Source organism: Syngnathus floridae, chromosome 5 (genome assembly GCF_059516105.1).
Source record: "Syngnathus floridae isolate MCC-2025c chromosome 5, RoL_Sflo_1.0, whole genome shotgun sequence".
In the NCBI taxonomy this organism is placed as follows: Eukaryota; Metazoa; Chordata; class Actinopteri; order Syngnathiformes; family Syngnathidae; genus Syngnathus; species Syngnathus floridae.
In genome coordinates, this window is record NC_142417.1 from 19,837,814 (window position 1) to 19,856,489 (window position 18,676).

Sequence of the window (18,676 nt, forward strand, 5' to 3'; positions counted from 1 at the left end):
TGAGCCAGCGCTCGTGAGCCAGCGCTCGTGAGCCAGCGCTCGTGAGCCAGCGCTCGTGAGCCAGCGCTCGTGAGCCAGCGCTCGTGAGCCAGCGCTCGTGAGCCAGCGCTCGTGAGCCAGCGCTCGTGAGCCAGCGCTCGTGAGCCAGCGCTCGTGAGCCAGCGCTCGTGAGCCAGCGCTCGTGAGCCAGCGCTCGTGAGCCAGCGCTCGTGAGCCAGCGCTCGTGAGCCAGCGCTCGTGAGCCAGCGCTCGTGAGCCAGCGCTCGTGAGCCAGCGCTCGTGAGCCAGCGCTCGTGAGCCAGCGCTCGTGAGCCAGCGCTCGTGAGCCAGCGCTCGTGAGCCAGCGCTCGTGAGCCAGCGCTCGTGATCGTTTGCGAGCGCGTCTCCTCCGTCCCTTCCCAGTTCACGTGCACACAATTGTCCGTTTGCAAGATAATCAGTGACACAGACACTTCCTCATTCAAATGTCCACACACTCAGGACTAAGGTGACGCTAAAATCAGAGACGCTGCAAGTGACGCTGCACAGGGAAAGGCAAAAAAAAAACAAAAAAACAGACAACTGGTGAGAGCTGTCTATTTTGTACTCACTCTACACACTACTACACGTCCCCGCCGCCCACTCACACTGATCGGAAACAAGAAAAAGATTATGGATTATTATTTTGTGATCATGAAGTATTTTCTTGTGTATGAAGTTGAAATAAAAAAGATAAAATGGAGAATGATTTAATTTGGATTAAAAATCTGACATGATGCAACCTGGCCTGTCTACTGCAGTCGAAACACGAATATCACCCTTCTCATTAATACAACAATAACAATAATAAAACTAACTTAATACATCTAATAAAAAAATCATTCAACTTTCATAAAATTGTTCATTTGTATTTAATTTATTTTTATTTTAATCTTTAATTTTTCTGGTAGTGCACTTGACAACAGATTCTCCTTTACATCATCCACCTATCTGCAGACAGCAAAGGCTATAGTTACATATTTACAAGTTAATTTACAATGGTAATGGTTCGAGGAATGTTGGTGCGAATGATCGGCCCCTATACATTTTCATCTAACCAAATCTGACCCGCTTTGCAAACCGTTCGGACATCCCTGTACTGAGCACGACATGATATTTGATTCTAAGTTTGATTTTTGGAGTGCTCAATCATATCAAAATAGTTGATAGTCAAGTTCATTAAAAAAAAAAGGAATTTCCAAAAGCTTCACAAGGCCCACAGTTGACAAAGATCGGCAACATGTCCCGATCAAAAGCCCTAAAATGTTGAGCAAATTTTTTTCTAATTCTGCATTGATTTTTAATCCCCGGTCCAATTTTTACACTGCATTTTAAAGTTTTTTACTTGACTTTAGACATTTTAGGTGGTGTGGCTTAGTGATAGAGTATTTTTGCCATGTTCAAAATGTTTTTTTTCTCATACTTATGGTGATGATATATTATTTACATATTTCCGTACCACTCACCCCTTGTAGCACTGATGACGAATTATGACCCCCTTTATCATTTGCCCATCCCTGTGATTGAAAAATATTGATTTTTTTTTCTTTTTGAACAATAATGAAACTCAAATAAAGAATACAATGAGAAATAAATTCAATACATATAAGCGAGTTAATTTTAGTTTTCCTTAGAGATCAAGAACTGTACTCACACTCAGTTTTTGTAATCAGAGATAAGAGCTTAGCGGACTCTTTCATTGGTCTCATTGGACACCAGGTACCATCCTCCTGGAACTTGATTTCATCCACGTCAGAACAGTTATTCAGGATCTCCAAGAATAAACTACACAAAGAGAATACAGACATTTTAAAATTAAGTTTGAAAGTTAATTAAAGCACATTTTCTAAACTTATTGAGTTACTTGTTTGGTAATTGTTTCTAAAGTAAAAGCAGATATTTACAAGTCTATTTACTTAGACTGTGCACAAAAGATAAGCAGTCTGCTTTCATGAAGGACTTTAGAAATATGACTGTTGAGAGGCAGAACTTTGAGGATTTGGACAATTTTAAGTTAAACAATTGCTAAGCTCCTTCGTGAGCCATCACCTTATTGTGGTGGAGGGGTTTTGTGTCTCCCAATGATCCTGGGAACTAAGTTGTCTGGCTTTCTGCCCCTGGCAGAGTCACCAATGGCAAAGAGGTCTAAAGTGAAGGGCAAGACAAAGCACGTCACAAAGGACCCCTTATGATGAGAAAAATATTTCAACTTTGGTATCCCTTGCTCAGGCCTGGCAGGTGCCTGGTGACTGGGCTTGCACCCATGCAGCCCTAAAAGGAAATGTGAGCCCCTTTCCAAGGGCTCACCATCTGTGGGAGGGGTCAAAGGGAGTAGGGTTAGTGAGCTGGGCTTTCGAGATCGATTAAAACTCTTCCACTGTAGAGCTTGGCATGGTGAGAGGCGCAGAGCAGGTGTGGAACACTTATTGCCTAGCGACTTGGTGCCTGCACGATGGGGATCGCGCCGGTGTACGAGAGGGTAGCCTCTCTGTGTCTTTCGGTTGGGAACGTGTCCTTACTTTTGTTTGTGCCGATGTACCAAACAGCAGCTTAAAGTATCCAACCTTTTTGGAGTCCTTGGAGGGTCTGCTGGAGAGCACTCCCCTTTGGGACTCCGTCGTTCTACTGGGAGACGTCAATGCTCACATGGGCAATGACAGTGATACCTGGAGGGACGTGATTGGAAAGAACGACCCATTCCTTTGTGAACCTGAGTGATGTTGTATGATTGAACTTCTGTGCTTTAGCTCATCCAGCTCGCGGTGCCTGCCTCTACCTGTCAGTGGATCACCAGCTTCCTGACCAACAGAAGACAGCGTGTGAGGCTGGGGAGCATCACATCTGACACCCGGACCACCAATACTGGAGCCCCTCAGGGGTGTGTCCTCTCCCCACTGCTCTTCTCCCTCTACACCAATGATTTCTCCGCAGGTGACTCTCCTGTGAAGCTCCTGAAGTATGCAGACGACACCACTCTCATCGGACTGATCCAGAACGGTGATGAGACTGCGTACAGACAGGAGGTGGAGCGGCTGGTCCACTGGTGCAGCCAAAACCCACCTGGAGCTGAACCCGCTCAAGACCGTGGAGATGACAGTGGACCCTCACTATCCGCAATAATACTATTCTCTCAACAGACACCTTCAAGTTCCTGGGAACCACAATCTCTCGGGACCTGAAATGGAGCGGCCACATAGACTCTGTCCGGAAGAAGGCCCAGCAGAGGCTGTACTTCCTGAGACAGCTCAAGAAGTTCAACCTGCCGCGGGAGCTGCTGAAGACCTTCTACACTGCCATCATCCAGTTTGTCCTCTGCACCGCCATCACTGTCTGGTTTGGATCGGCCTCCAAACAAGACAAGCACAGACTGCAACGGACAATAAGGACAGCAGGAAAGATAATTGGAATCAACCTCCCATCTATCCAAGACTTGTACCTGTCCAGGACCAGGAAACGTGCAAGTAACATCTCTACAGACCCTTCTCACCCAGGCTGCAGTCTGTTTGAACTACTCCCCTCCGGACGGCGTTATAGAGCTCTGTACACTAAAACCAGCAGACACACTTCTTCCCCCAGGCTGTTGCTCTGATGAACTCACACCACTCTTAGAGTCTCAGAGTCATTACTGTGCAATAACATCCTGCTTTCCACACCTTTTTTGTCTACACTGTTTGTACTATGTGTCCTCTCTGCATCCATTGCAGCCTGGTCATCCTAGAAGAGGGACCCTCCCATCTGTGGTCTCTTCTCAAGTTTTCTCATTTCCCCTAGCTGGAGTTTTGAGTTTTCCTTGCCCTCTTGGGAGTTTAAGATCAGGGGATTTTTGAGAATATCTTCCATATTTCACATGTCCTGAGTGTTGTTGTTAGTCACCTAAATGTTGAACAGAGGCTGTGATTTACCGAAGTCAAATTCCTTGTTTGGCACGCTCAAACATGGCGAATAAAAAACTCTTAAATCTTGATATGGATTGCTGATAACGAACACCATGTTGATCATGGAAAACAACAAAAAACAAAAGAAAAAGAAGCTGAAGGAACTGTCGGACCTGAAGGTTCTGTATACGGGTCTGTACCAGCAGATGAAGGCGACAGGTGTGAAACATAAGCGTGTGCCTACGCGCGAGGCCACATTTGATGATTGACTTTGTCGTCATGTCATATTTGCGGCGCTTGTTTTGGACACTTAGGTGAAAAGCGTGGCGGAGCTGTCAACTGATCACCACCTGGTGGTGTGTTGACTTTGATGATGGGGGGGAAATGGACTTGGTATACCCAAACATATTGTAAAGTTTTGCTGGGAATATCTAGCAGAATCTCTCTCAGAAAGAGTTTTAACTCCCACTTTTGGCAGAACGTTGCCCACGTCCCAGGGAAGCGGGACAGTCTGAATGCAGCATGTTCTGTGCCTCCATTGCTAAGGCGGCCAATGGGCCGGAAGGTGGCTGGTGCCTGTTGTGGTGGCAGTCTCGAAACCCGATGGTGGACACCAGTGGTAAGGGATGGTTGTAAGTATGCTTTTGAACTATGAAGACAGCTGACAGGTACCGGCTGGCCAAGCAGAACGCAACTTGTATGATCTCGCACAATGGAATATTAAAAGGGCTATCAAAATACTAGACAAAAAAACCCAACTCTTATCACCACAGTAATATTCTGGAAAAGTATCATCTCCTCAGTTTTACTCTAGGAACTTCAAAAATGCTTGTTTAATATATAAGTGTTTAAATGGCCTGGATCCTCCTCCTCTTATGGAATTTGTCCATAAAAAAAGACTGTGTACACAGTACCAGGTCAACATCAAGGGGTGGTTGTGCAATTGAATGTAGAAGAACTACTTTTGGTAAGAGCGTACTCTCTATATATGGCTGTCAATACTGGTCTCTACTCCCTGCCTCAATTAGAGAGATTTCCTCTTTTGATGTTTTTAAAAGGTGACTGAAGCAGTGGTTAAAAAGCTCACAAACTTGTAATCACCTTTAGTAAAGGGTCTGCTGGGACGGTTAGAATAGTTTTTCCACAGAGTGGATATAACCTTTTATACTATGTTTTTATTTTTATTTTATTTAAAGAGCGGATGTAACATTTTAACTATGTTTTTATTTTTATCTCCCTGTAATGTACTAGTCTGTCTATCTGTCTGTCTGCTCTGTCAGGCTGAGTTAATGTAATGTCTAATGTCTAGCTGTCTGTCTGCCCTGTCTGTGATTTATGTCCTGAGGACAACGGATGAAATTTAGCTCTGGCTAATTCCGACTGGTTTTACACTGGGATGTTTGTATGTATGCCTATATCTTGAGTGTTCATCAAACTGGTGCTGTCTTGCCTAAAAAAACAAACAAAAAAAACATTCAGGTGATTAACAACATTTAAGTGGCAAGAACAGGATATTATTGCCCAGTGATGTCTCTCAGACTCTCACTGTGTCTGTGTCTGGTGGTTTTGGCGTACAGCGCTCTGTAACGCCGTCCAGAGGGGAGTAGTTTGAACAGACTGTGACCTGGGTGAGAAGGGTCTGTAGAGATGTTACTTGCACGTTTCCTGGTCCTGGACAGGTACAAGTCTTGGATAGATGGGCGGTTGGTCCTGATTATCTTTTCAAAAGTCCATATTGTCCATTGCAGTCTGTGCTTGTCTTGTTTGGTGGCCGATCCAAACCAGACAGTGATGGAGGTGCAGAGAATAGACTGGTTGATGGCAGTGTAGAAGGTCTTCAGCAGCTCTTGTGGCAGGTTGAACGTCCTGAGCTGTCTCAGAAAGTACAGCCTCTGCTGGGCCTTCTTCCGGACAGTTTATGTGGCCGGTCCATTTCAGGTCCCAAGAGAGTGTGTATCCCAGGAACTTGAAGGTGTCTGTGGAAAGAATAGCATTACTGAGGATAGTGAGGGGTAGAAGTGGTGAAGGGTCTCTCCTGAAATCCACTGTCATCTCCACGGTCTTGAGCGGGTTCAGCTCCAGGTGGTTTTGGCTGCACCAGTGGACCAGCCGCTCCTCCTCCGGTCTGTACGCGGTCTCGTCACCGTCCCGGATCAGTCTGATGAAAGTGGTGTCGTCCGCATACTTCAGGAGCTTCAAAGAAGTCGCCTGAGGAGCAATCATTGGTGTGGAGAGAGAGTGGGGAGAGTACGCAACACAGGGGGCGCCAGTGCTAATGGTCTGGGTGTCAGGCGTGATGGTCCCCAGCTTCACATGCTGTCTCCTGTTGGTCAGGAAGCTGGTGATCCACTGACAGGTGGAGGCAGGCACCGCAAGCTGGACGAACCTCTGGTGTCGGATGTCGGGAGCGATGGTGTTGAACGGCGAGTTGAAGTCCACAAACAGGGTTAAGGCATACGTTCATGAGGTGTCTCGGTGGTGTTGGATGTACTGCAGTCCCACGTTGACCGGATCATCATTGCCGGGTAGGCAAACTGCAGGGGGGTGAGCAGGGGGCCCGTGATGTCCTTCAGGTGACTCAACACTAGCCTCTCAAAGGATTTCATGACCACAGATGTCAGGGCGACAGGTCTACAATCATTCAAACCTGTGATGGCGGGCTTTTTGGCCACTGGTACGATGGTGGAGCTTTTGAAGCACAAGGGCACCTCACACAGCTCCAGGGAACAGTTGATGATCCATGCAAAGGTGGGTGCCAGCTGTTCAGCACAGACTTTCAGGCAGGAGGGGGACACACCGTACAGGAGGAGGACATGCAAGGGATGACTGTATAGCAAGGGGATGACTGTATATACAGTATAGACTACACAACAAACTGATGAATAACTAGTTTTGAAATCAAAGAATAGTAAAAACTGGTTTAAATATGTTAAAAAAAGATGAATGCTAATACAATTTTCCAGCAATTTTTAAATGTTTTTAATAGAAAAAACGATTAGTAATTTCAGTACTGACATGAAGTCAATGCACAATTTTTCTTCGCGGGCCACATAAATTGATTTGGCAGGCCGTATCTGGCCCCCGGGCATTGGGTTTGACACCTATGCTCTACACACTCAGCAGGGTCCTCGAGGGTGCATGGGAGTTGTGCTTAGAAGACTTGGAGAAAATGTTCGACCGTGTCCCTTGGAGTTCTGTTGGGAATGCCGAAACCACTTCAGGGCCGTTCCGTCCCTATATCACTGATGCCAGAGTTTGGTCTGCATTGCAGTATGTTGAATTCGTTTACGGTGACAGTTGGTCGATTCTGTTCATAACCTTTATTGACAGTGTTTAGGCACCGCCGAGGCGTTGAAGGTGTCCGGTTTGTTGACCTCAGCATCTCAGCTCTGCTTTTGTCTGATTATGTGGTGCTGTGGGCTTCTTCAAGTCGTGATTTCGAGCTCACATTGGAGCAGTACACAGCTGAGTGTGAAGTGCTGGTATGAAAAATCAGCACCTCCAAACCATGGTCCTCAGACGGTAAAGGGTGGAATGCCCTCTCCAGATCAAGGATGAGATTCTTCCCCAAGTGGAAGAGTTCAAGTAGCTTGGGGTCTTGTTTACGATTGAGGGTAGGATGGAACGGGAGATTGACAGATGGATCAATTCAGCGTCTGCTGTGATGCAAACTCTGTACCGGTCTGTCATGGAGCTGAGTTGAATGGCAAAGCTCTCAATTTACTGGTTGATCGAAGTTCCTACCCACATGTATGGTTATAAGCTGTGGGTTAGGACCGGAAGAACAAGATCCGGGATACAAGCAGCCGAAATGAGTTTCCTACGCAGGGTGTCCAGGCTCTCCCTTAGAGATAGGGTAAGAACCTTGGTCATTGTCATGTAACATGGGGGGAAAAGGTGGTGCAAATGGTAAAATATGGATTGTTCACAGGAATAAATAGGCAGAGCTGAAATTCCAAATTTGTCCAAAAGATGGCGCCAGACCGAAACATGAGACCAAAAAGGGCCCACAATAAGCTAAACTAGTTAAAATAGAAATAAAACAGGAACACGGTGTCGGATTGTGAGTCACGCATAGAAGCACAAATGTGATTTTTACTTTTTGATTTCTTGGCTTGGCTAAAAATGTATTCTGTAACAGCTTAAAGCAATATTGTTAGTCAATTTGATCAAGAGGCCCGCCACTATGAGAATAGTGGCGTGACATAAATTGTTTGGAGAAGCACAAATGTGATTTTTACTTTTTGATTTCTTTGCTTGGCTAAAAATGTATTCTGTAACAGCTTAAAGCAATATTGTTAGTCAATTTGATCAAGAGGCCCGCCACTATGAGAATAGTGGCGTGACATAAATTGTTTAAAGAAATCGATCAAAGGTTTGGATTTTTATTTCAGAGTTAATTGAAGCGTAACTTTAAAAAAGTTATTCTCATGAAAAAGTAAGTGAAGAAAAGGGGAAGTGAAAGGCTTTACCAGGGGCTAGCTGTACATTGGTGGAAAGTAATGCGTGGTCAAGGCGGAAACATCTGCTGAAGGACAGCAGGTGTACGAGCGGGGGAAAATTGTCCAAACCCTATACAGCGTGGGAAAACTGACCAAATTCTATAAGGCGTGGGAAACTAGGCGGTCTTACCCTATAGAGAGGATATAGGTACCAGACAAGTCTATAAAAGGTCCTGCAGGAGCAGCTACGAGGCTTTTTCCCCCAAAGAGCGCTCATACGTGAAGAAGCCCGAGGGAGTTTCAAGATTTTTTCCAGAGTCCCGGGATCTTTGTGCGAGACGCAGCATCGCTGGTCTGAAATCAACTTGGATTTACTCCAAAAAATTGGACTGGACAACTTTGCTGACGAAAACTAGGTGAGGGGAACGGCTTTTCTGTATTTTAGCGAAGGAAGGGAATAGCCATCGGGTCGTCGGTCCCCTCGAGGCCAGCCTGTTTCTCTAATTTGGATTTTAGAAGTAAGATCGAATTGATCACTCGACTTTGCTTCCACCAAAAATAGCACGCAGCTGGTATCTACTTTTTCCCTCTTTCATGAACTGTGTTTTGCAATCGAATTGTTCTGGGATTGAATGATTTTATTAACACGGGTATCAGTGAGTGAAATTGTTCGGTTTCTGGAGTAATTGAGATTTGTAATTCTATTTCATGTTTCTTCAATAAATGTGTTTTGTATATTATCTGATTGGTACTGAATGTGCAATCGATGGTTCGGGGTTGAGTTGACAATTTGATTAATGTGCGGGGGATTATTATGGCATAACATAGGACCGTAATAAATAAAAGTAACATCAGACAATTTTTAGAGAATTAAATAACTTTCGTAGTTATTTGAGACACGAGTGAATTTCGATCTGTTTGAAAGTTTGCTTCGTCTGGATAAATTAGCGGAAGTGTTTAAATCGTATTATTGGTTGGGTGTAGAACTGAAAGTAATTTAATTATTTGAAGGGCGCAGGCCCGTTTCCCCTTTTTTTTGACGGGCCGTGTGATACGCAACTCCGAACATGTTACAGAATTAAATAACTTCCGTAAATATTTAAGGGAAGAGTGAATTTTGTTAATTGTTAATTCGTTTGAAAATTTACTTCCTCTAAATAAACGACGATGGTTAAATTAGATTATTTGAGTGGGTGAAGGATAAAAATATTTCGATTGTCCGTCGGGCGCGGCCCGTTTCCCCTTTTGTCGGGCCGCATCAAAAGTTAAACAGGACCCGATCGAAAGATAGACTTGTCTTCCAAATTAATTAATGGGCAAATCTAAATAGAGTAAGACATTTTTATTCGATTTAAAAAAAGGTTATTATTATTTTTTTTAAAAAAAGTAATGAAGTGGGGTGAAGCACTCCAGCAGTTAAGTGCTAGATCTACATATAAGAAGTTAGAATTAATAATATAAAGTACATTAATTTTCTTCTTAAATGCTATTATTGTCACACTTTTATTAATTCGATTCTCTTTCGAATAAACAAAGTTGGTCGGCTCGCTGCTTGAGCGACCAAGTGGAACGGACCCATATCAACATTTACTTCGGCAAAACTAGTGCTTGGGTGCGCTATATAAACGAATCCCTGAGGTCTTAACAAAGACATCTAAAAATATCCGTAACATAATAAGAACTTCAAACAATAGCGGGGAGCCATCAATACGATGCGGTCACTTCGAAGTCTTGCCTCGAATTGAGTTACTCGGCTCGAGCTTCGGGTGATTTGAGAGGGATTGGCGTCATACAGAAATTAGATTGATTCCGGTGGAGTTAATTTAACTCGGGTGGTTAGATTACGGACGAATCTCCCAACCCGGCTAAGACAAACCCGTTACTGCGGAGCCTGGGGCACCATATTGAAAGAGTTGCGTTTGACATCATCCACTGCTCCTCCGCACGGAGAGGAGCTCGGCTTAGGCATCTGATTAGGATGCAGTGGAAAATGAATGGATGGATATGTGTACAGTGATCCCTTGCCACTTCACGTCGCACATTTCGAAAATGAGAAAACTTCGTGGGTTTATAAGTGACGAGAGAATAGTGTTTAAATAAACGCTGATAGCGCAGGGCGTGCCTCTGAGCAATGTGTGTCACTGCCGACATGACTGAGTTCAAGCGCAGGAGGCGCCATCTGGCCACGCACAAAGAAAGAAGCACCAATCAGTCCTCCTAATCATCATCTCCTCGTCATTACTCACGTAAGCATTGAAGTTCCTCAGCAGAACAAGGGAGTCCCCAGGGAAACGTTCTCGAGCACACCCTCCAACGACTCCAAAAAGGGTGGATACTCTGAGCTGTTGTTTGATGCATAGACACAAAAATCCTTAACCTAACCTTAACCTGTCACCTTACTCGACAACAGAGGGAGGCTTCCCACTTATCTGTCGGGGTGAATACCAATGGGACAATAAGTGTCCCCACACTTGATCTGCAACTCTCACCATGGGCAACTCCAGAGTCGAAGAGAGTCCAAAAACTTCTCGAGAAGAGCCCAAGCAGTGTGTGGAGGTGAGTTTGACTACTATGTCTAGTCGCAACTTCTCTAACTCTCACAGCAGCTTGGGCTCCTTCCCTGACAGAGAGATGACATTCCATTTGTTAACCGTTAGCTACTGTAGCTGGGGATCAGACTGCCGAGGTACCCGCATTTGGCTGCCACTCAGCTAATACCATAGCTGACCCCTGCAGCCCTTCCCACAGGTGGCGAGTCCATGGGAAGGGAGACCCACGTTGCCTTTTCGGGCCCCAACTTCAGGCCTGGCTCCAGAGGGATGCCTCAGTGACCCGTGGCTGGGCAAGGAAAAATGAAGTTAATTTATTTCAATTATCATTAGGGATAATATAAAGAGTGATTTTTCTTATCCCGCACCAAGGACCTGTTTGCCATAGGTGACTCTGACAGCGGCATAAAGCCCCTGAACATTTAGCTACTAGGATCAATGGAACAACTGAACTCCTTCACCACAGTAAGGTGATGGCTCAAGAAGGGGTAGGGAAAAAAAGTGTTGCACATGAATGAACACAAATATCTGTTTCCTAATTTATGTGAGAAACATGATCAGTGTCTTCAAATCAATGAATACCATTGATAAAAACGACATCATTAAAGGTGACTTAAGCAAATTTGTTACTTTGGAAGTGTTTATCAAATTGGTAGCCCTTTGCATTAAACAGTAACCAAGTAGCTTTCAGTTTTAAGGTTGGCGACCCCTGTGCTTCATGCTACAAGCTTGTAACTAAGTTTGACTGCATTGTCCGCCTTACATAAATAAATGGTGAGGAATTGAAACAAAAACATGTTACATGGCTTCATTGAGAACGAAAAAAAAATCAGCTTTTTAAGGGCAATTTGGAGGGGTGTTGTATTATGTCTGAGTGTGTAGAGGCAATTTTCCTCTAAACTGTTATGTTGTGTCGCATAATGGTGTTTTATGTATGCGCTTTTAGTATTTCAGTAGAAACTTATTGGGAAATATGAAGAAAATGACATTTGTCGTTCAATTTTTAGCGGTACTATTTGCTCAAATTTTTGAATTTGTTCTATATTTTGAACTTCCTCCATTTCTCATTATCTCATTCATGCGGAGTATCTTTCCTTTGCTTTTTTTTTTATCTCTGTATGGTCTGAGCAGGTACCTCCTGTTATGCAAACATGATTGTGTGAACAAGGTCATGTGGGACAGGTTAACTTGAATGTTGGTTTGTATGTTTTATCACCACTGTAAAGTCTGTAATTCTCCAACGTTTAAAATCGCACTTGACAGGTCTTGAATACAACCTTTTATGGGAAGTGAGGGTCCTAATATAAAACTCAACCTGTCAAAGTGGCATGTGGTAGTGACTGTATCACTCAGCAATAATGAGATATACCAATAATTGGTGCGTTCATCAGTGTTCATGTCAATCCCTGTACTCTCACCAATCCATGTATTAATATTCAGTGTTGGTTGATAAGGAGGCAGGTTTGCGGCCTTGCTGAAGAAAGTAAACCAACCCATCAATGATGAGACTTCCATATGTAGCCTTCTTGTCACAGACAGGACAGATCCATGTAGGTTTCTTTTCATTCATTTGTAAGTAGAGGGCAGCATCGAAGCACTGAAGATGAGAGCAGGTCACCGCCCTGCATGGGATTGTAAGTCGCATCTTACCCAACTGGAGGAAAAATGATTAAAGATTAGTCAAATTGAAATAGGTAAAACAACGCAAAAGCACAAAATATGTGTTCACAATTGTTTGATTTCCGTAACTTTTACATAGTATATTATAGAAAACCAATATAAATGAAGTTTGGACATTAGGGAATCCACAGTTTTACTTCATTTTAAAAATTGTACACACTGTGGACTTAAATACCTTGAAAAAGTCTTACCCCCTTGACCTTGAGCCACATTTTAGGTTGAGATAAAAAAAAAAAAATTGTGAACACCAGATGGGACACAATCGTTAAGTCGAACAAAATTTACAAGACATTTTAAACTTTTTTTTTTAATAAATGCTTGAAAAGTAGGGCTTGTATAATTATTTACCCCTTTTCTCTTAGTGCAATCAAGTGAGTCTAGAACAGGGGTCTGCAACCTTTATGATCAAAAGAGCCATTTTGCCTCCTCTTCTACCCCCCCAAAAAATCGTCTGGAGCCGCAAACAGAGCTTGTAAACTTCAAAAAGTTTTCATCATTTATTTTACCTGTTACAGCTACTGAATATAACAACAGAAGTGTAGTGTGCATTTGTAGGGTTAGTTAAATGAATTAAACTGTTAACTGTAGGTCTATTTAGATTAGGGGTGTCAAACTCATTTCACATTGTGGGCCACATGCGGCCTCGGTAGATGTCAAGTGGGCCGGACTGTTAAAATTATACCGTAGTCTGCTATAAATAACCAAAATATCATGAATTGCCTTTTTTTAGTGTAAAGAAGCACAAGAACATGAGGAAATTGTTGAAATATAATGAGCATTCGTTTTACAAAACATTTCATGAAACACCTCAGATTTCCTTAGACAAATGTCTAAAATTGTGGTGTCCAGCTTTGGCACCAACTCAAGAAACTCTTCAGTAACAGTCAATGTCTCATCAACTCCACAAATAAATAAGGCCAGTTTTGCCATGTCTGTGATGTCAGTGCTCTCGTCAATTGCAACGGAAAATGCAATAAATGACTTGACTCTGTTTCAATTGGCTGTCCAAATCTGCTGATAGGTCTGAAATCCTCTCTGCTATAGTATTCCTCGTCAGGCTAATATTAGCAAAAGCTTGTCGTTTCTCGGGACATACAAGTTCAGCTGCCTTCATCATGCATCGTTTAACAAAGTTACCATCGGAATACGGCTTTGATACAAATGCTATTTCACTGGCAATTAGTTAGCTGGCTTTTACTGCTGCTTCACTGACTTGTTGGCTCTGGATGAAAGTTGACTGCTGTTTCCTCAGACCCGCCTGCAATTCGTTGATCTTATCTCTTCTCACTTGTCCTTGCAAGCCATGATAATTTTCGCTGTGAAGAGTCTCGTAGTGGCGTCGAATATTATATTCCTTCACTACTGAAACTTGTTGCAAACACACCAAGCACACAGGTTTTCCGTGCATTTCTATAAATAAATCACCGCCCGTGGTCCATTTTTCATTGAAAATTCTACACTACGTATCTACTTTTCTCCATTTGGATAGACATTTTGGCTAGTGAGGGTGTAGGGGAGTGGTATAGACTACGGTAGAAACAACGTCGTAACAGGCAGCAATTGGTCCATTGCTACCGTCTGCTGTGTTGGGTCTGTCTTCTCTGATCAAAACAATGTTGTCTTCTACTCTGATCAAAACAGTGCGCCCCATAGCGGATAATCCATGAATTGCATATTATTAAAAATATTACCGTATTTGCCTGTGTATTGGTCGACCTTTTTCGATCCAAAATCGACCGAAAAAAATCGACCTCGACTTATACACTGAGTCATAAAATTTAACTTCGTATTCATCGCTTCAAATGTGATGGTAACCAAGGCCGTTTGTCATGCATCTCATTGTGCGTTGCACTTAGAAAATTTGAACCGGGCGGCGTGCGCGAGTGCGCGGCCCGCTGGAAGTCGAATGAGGCTCCGCGATCTCCTCCGCAGTGCTTATAAACAGCCGATCCGCTCGGCGGGGGCTATTTTCGGCCACTTGGCGCGTGCGCACGGCCTCCCAGATGTGCCGGGCGGGTGTGCGAGCTCGCCGGCCGCTGGAAGTCGAATGAGGCTCCGCGATCTCCTCCGCGGTGCTTATAAACAGCCGATCCGCTCGGCGGGGGCTATTTTCGGCCACTTGGCGCGTGCGCACGGCCTCCCGGATGTGCCGGGCGGCGTGCGCGAGTGCGCTGGCCGCTGGAAGTCGAATGAGGCTCCGCGATCTCCTCAGCGGTGCTTATAAAGTGCCGATCCGCTCGGCTTGGAGATATTTCCGGCCTCCCGTTGGTGCCGGGCGGCGTGCGCGAGCTCGCCGGCCGCTGGAAGTCGAATGAGGCTCCGCGATCTCCTCCGCGGTGCTTATAAACAGCCGATCCGCTCGGCTGGAGTTATTTCCGGCCACTGCGCATGCGCACGGCCTCCCGGAATTTGAACACATTCCGTCGAATTTTAGGGGGTCGACTTATACACCGAGTCGACCTATACACCGGCAAATACGGTAATTCCGTGTCTTTTATGCATTTTTCCACTTTTAAATTATCCTGCAGGCCTGATCGAACGCGGGCCTGATCGAATGCGGGCCTGATCGAACCTCCTTGCGGGGCGGTTGCGGGCCATATGTTTGACACCCCTGATTTAGATCTACTGAATGTAACAACAGAAGTGCAGTGTGCATTTGTAGGGTTAGTTATATGACTTAAACTGTTAACTGTAGGTCTATTTAGATCGTTCCTATATTTGCGTAAAAGTAAAGTAAAACCTACCCCAAATATATTGTTACAATGTCCATAAAAGACATTTGTGAACCTTTATTGTATTTTTAAACATTGCATTGTACTTTTAAATCCTTTTTTGTATGTATAAGTCAAACAGATTTTCATAAACATTCTTCTTTATTTAAATAAATAAGAAAATAAAGAAAATAAATAAGAGTAAATATATTGTTACAGTATCTGCACATGACTTTTATGAACCTTTATTGTAGTTTTGTGCACTTTATTGTTTTTATACACTATATTGTATTTTTAAACACTTTTGTAAAAATTTTAAAGTTAAACAGACTTTCAGAAACATTCTTATTTATTTAAATAAATAAGAGTAAATATATTGTTACAATACCCACACAAGACTTTTATTAACCTTTTTTGAAGTGTAAACGTGTCTGGCTCCTGTCTGCTCTTGTGTGCTAGCCGGCTGACGCACAATCCATCCATTTTCTATACCGCTTGTCCCCACAGGGTGTCGTGGGTGTGCTGGAGCCTATCCCAGCAGTAGTCGGGGGACACCCTGAACCGGTTGCAAGCCGATCGCAAGGCAGAGACGAACAACCATCCACACTCGCACTCACACTTAGGGGTAATTTGGAGTGCTCAATTGGCCTACGAAGCATGTTTTTTGGATGGGGGAGGAAACCGGAGTGCCCGCAGAAAACCCACGCAGCCACGGTGAGAACATGCAAACTCCAAACAGGGAGGGTTGGAGGTGGAATCGAACCGGCACCCTCCTAACTGTGAGGCGGACGTGCCATCCAGCTGCACAAGACTTTTATGATTTTATTTTTATACACTCTATTGTACTTTTAAATATGTTTTTATATTTTAAACACTTTTTTAAACATTTTAAAGTGTAAAGGTGTCATGGCTCTGCTCTGCTCTTGCCGTGCTGACCGCGCCCCTGCAGCCCAGCGCGACGCCATCCGCACAAGACATTCATAAGTTCATTAAACACTTTATTGTATTAATAAATATTGAAACATTTTAAAGTGTAAATGTGTCACGGCTCCGCTTCGCTCTTGCCGTGCTGACCGGCTGACGCACCACTGCAGCCCAGCGCGTGGGCATCCGCACATTGCTCAGAGGCACGCCCTGCGTTCTTCGTGCTCATTGTCTGCTGCTGTCCCAAATCCTGGACGGTAGTGCTTTGTCTTACGTGCGCGGCAGCTAGCCATGCACCCGGCGCTTTTCCTCAGTGCACGCCCAGCGCTATCAGCGCTCATTGCCGTTGTTCCGATTGTTTCTGCACAGGGGTGCATTTATCCTTCTTGCGCGGCTGTGTCACGTCTCCGCTCTTGCCCTGCTGATTGGCTCACATGCGCTAGACCTCTGATGCGCGCGTCAATACGGAACTGCTAACCGTCAGTCCTCACCGTTTTGTCTGCTTTGACATTCACCCCTGCCATCTGATTCACGTTTGCCTGACCCACTGTGTAATGAGATGCCCGCACGACGCGCGCTCGCTGACTGGCTCGTCTTATTAAAGTGTAAACATGTCACGGGTCCACTGTGCTCTTGCCGTGCTGACCCGCTGACGTGCCCCCGCAGCAAAGCACGAGGGCATCTGCACAAGACTTTTATCATTTTATTTTTAAACCCTTTATTATAGTTTTAAACACTTTATTGTATCTTTAAATATTTTTAAATAGTTTTAAAAAGCTTGCGAAGCCTTTCTGCTTCGATGACGCATGACGCGAGCTCGCTGACTGGCTCATCAGCTCTGCCGGCATTCCCGCCCTCCTTGTTTCCTTTAAACTTTCCCCAAATAAAGAGCCTGTGTTGCATTTGGTTGTCCTGCCTTGTTTGTAACAACAAAACAAAGCGCGAATCAGAGATGCTGCTGTCCAGTCTATCCTCTGCAACACCCTCACTGTCTGATTTGGATCGGCCACCAAACAAGACAAGCACAGAATACAACAGCCAGACTGTGGAAAAGATAATCGGGACCAACCTCTCATCTATCCAAGACTTGTACCTACCTGTCCAGGACCATGAAACATGCAAGTAACATCTCTACAGACCCTTCTCACCCAGGTCACAGTCTGTTCGAACTACTCCCCTCCGGACGGCGTTACAGAGCGCTGTACGCCAAAACCAGCAGACACACACAGAGCTTCTTCCCCCAGGCTGTCGCTCTGATGAACTCACTTTACCACTCATAGAGTCTCAGAGACATATAACAATAACATGCTACTCTTGCCAGTTAAATGTTGTTAGTCACCTGAATGTTGTTAGTCACTTAAATGTTGTACAGAGGCTGAGATCAACCGGAGTCAAATTCCTTGTTTAGCATGCACAAACTTGGCCAATAAAAGTTGATTGATTTTTTGATTGATTGATTGATTGATTGATTGATTGATTGATTGATTCTGATGGCACAAAGTGGAGGAGTGGATACGTAGCAGGAGATTGAGATAAAACGTGGTTAGGTCTGCTCTTACAGCTCTAAACCAATAATCAGCAAGAATATAGATCAACATTTTCCCATTGGTCTCCTACCGGCCAATAGTGTGCTGTAAAGTCATATGGGCAGACAAAGCCCCATGCACCAAATGATGCCGCAAAAAGCCGCGATGCACTGAATATATCCGCAATATTTGTTTTCATAAAAACCCGCGATGTACCGAGGCCGTGAGAGGTGAACTACGAAGTTGCGAGAGATTACTGAGTACAAAAACTAGATCATCTGATCAGAGTCTGAAATAAATGTTTGTATTTTTTGGGAGATAAATAAGTTTTTAAATGCCATTTCTTGCCTGTTTAATGAGACTTCTGTGTCTAAAATTTGCTGCAGATATACCCTATGTTGGGGCTGTAAGTTACTTATAAATTTCAAATTAGATGGTATCAACTCAAACTCCAAGATAACTGCCCAACAGAATAATAATAATAATATGACAAAGAATAAATGAAGAGTTACCATTTATTTATGTTCAGTTTTTTTTTTCAATGCCCAGGGGAGCCGCTACAATTAGGGTGAAAAGCCGCAGGTTGCAGACCCCTGGTCTAGAAGTTCCCTGATAATTTCTAAATGATCCAATGTTTACCTTTATGATTAATTATGATAAAGTCCACCTGGGTTCTCTGATAATTTCTAAATGATTCAATTTTTACCTTTATGATTAATTATGATAAAGTCCACCTGTAATCTAGTCTCAGTATAAATGTACTTTCTCTGTTATGGACTCAGAGACATATTAACAGAAAAATAAAAAAGGAGAAACCAGCATCCTGTAATCAAAGAACACAGAACCCAGGTCAGGGATAAAATTGTCATATGTTTGTAGCAGTATAAAGGATATTAGAAAATGCACAAGCTTTAAACATCATATCAACATCTAGCAATCATATTGAAATGG

The 18,676-nt window shown here is 43.9% G+C and overlaps 1 protein-coding gene across 4 annotated transcripts in view; it reads right to left on the reverse strand.

Moving 5' to 3' along the window:
• Nucleotides 1-18,676, reverse strand: part of pias2 (protein inhibitor of activated STAT, 2) — a 136,340-nt gene that overhangs the window by 42,108 nt on the left and 75,556 nt on the right. For all 4 annotated transcript variants that reach the window (XM_088375766.1, XM_088375767.1, XM_088375768.1 and 1 more), the window contains exons 9-10: nucleotides 12,378-12,538; nucleotides 1,673-1,803 (exon numbers count right to left, since the gene is read on the reverse strand). In XM_088375766.1, coding sequence (XP_088231892.1) covers nucleotides 1,673-1,803; nucleotides 12,378-12,538 — 292 coding nt within the window. The remainder of the gene's footprint in view (nucleotides 1-1,672; nucleotides 1,804-12,377; nucleotides 12,539-18,676) is intronic.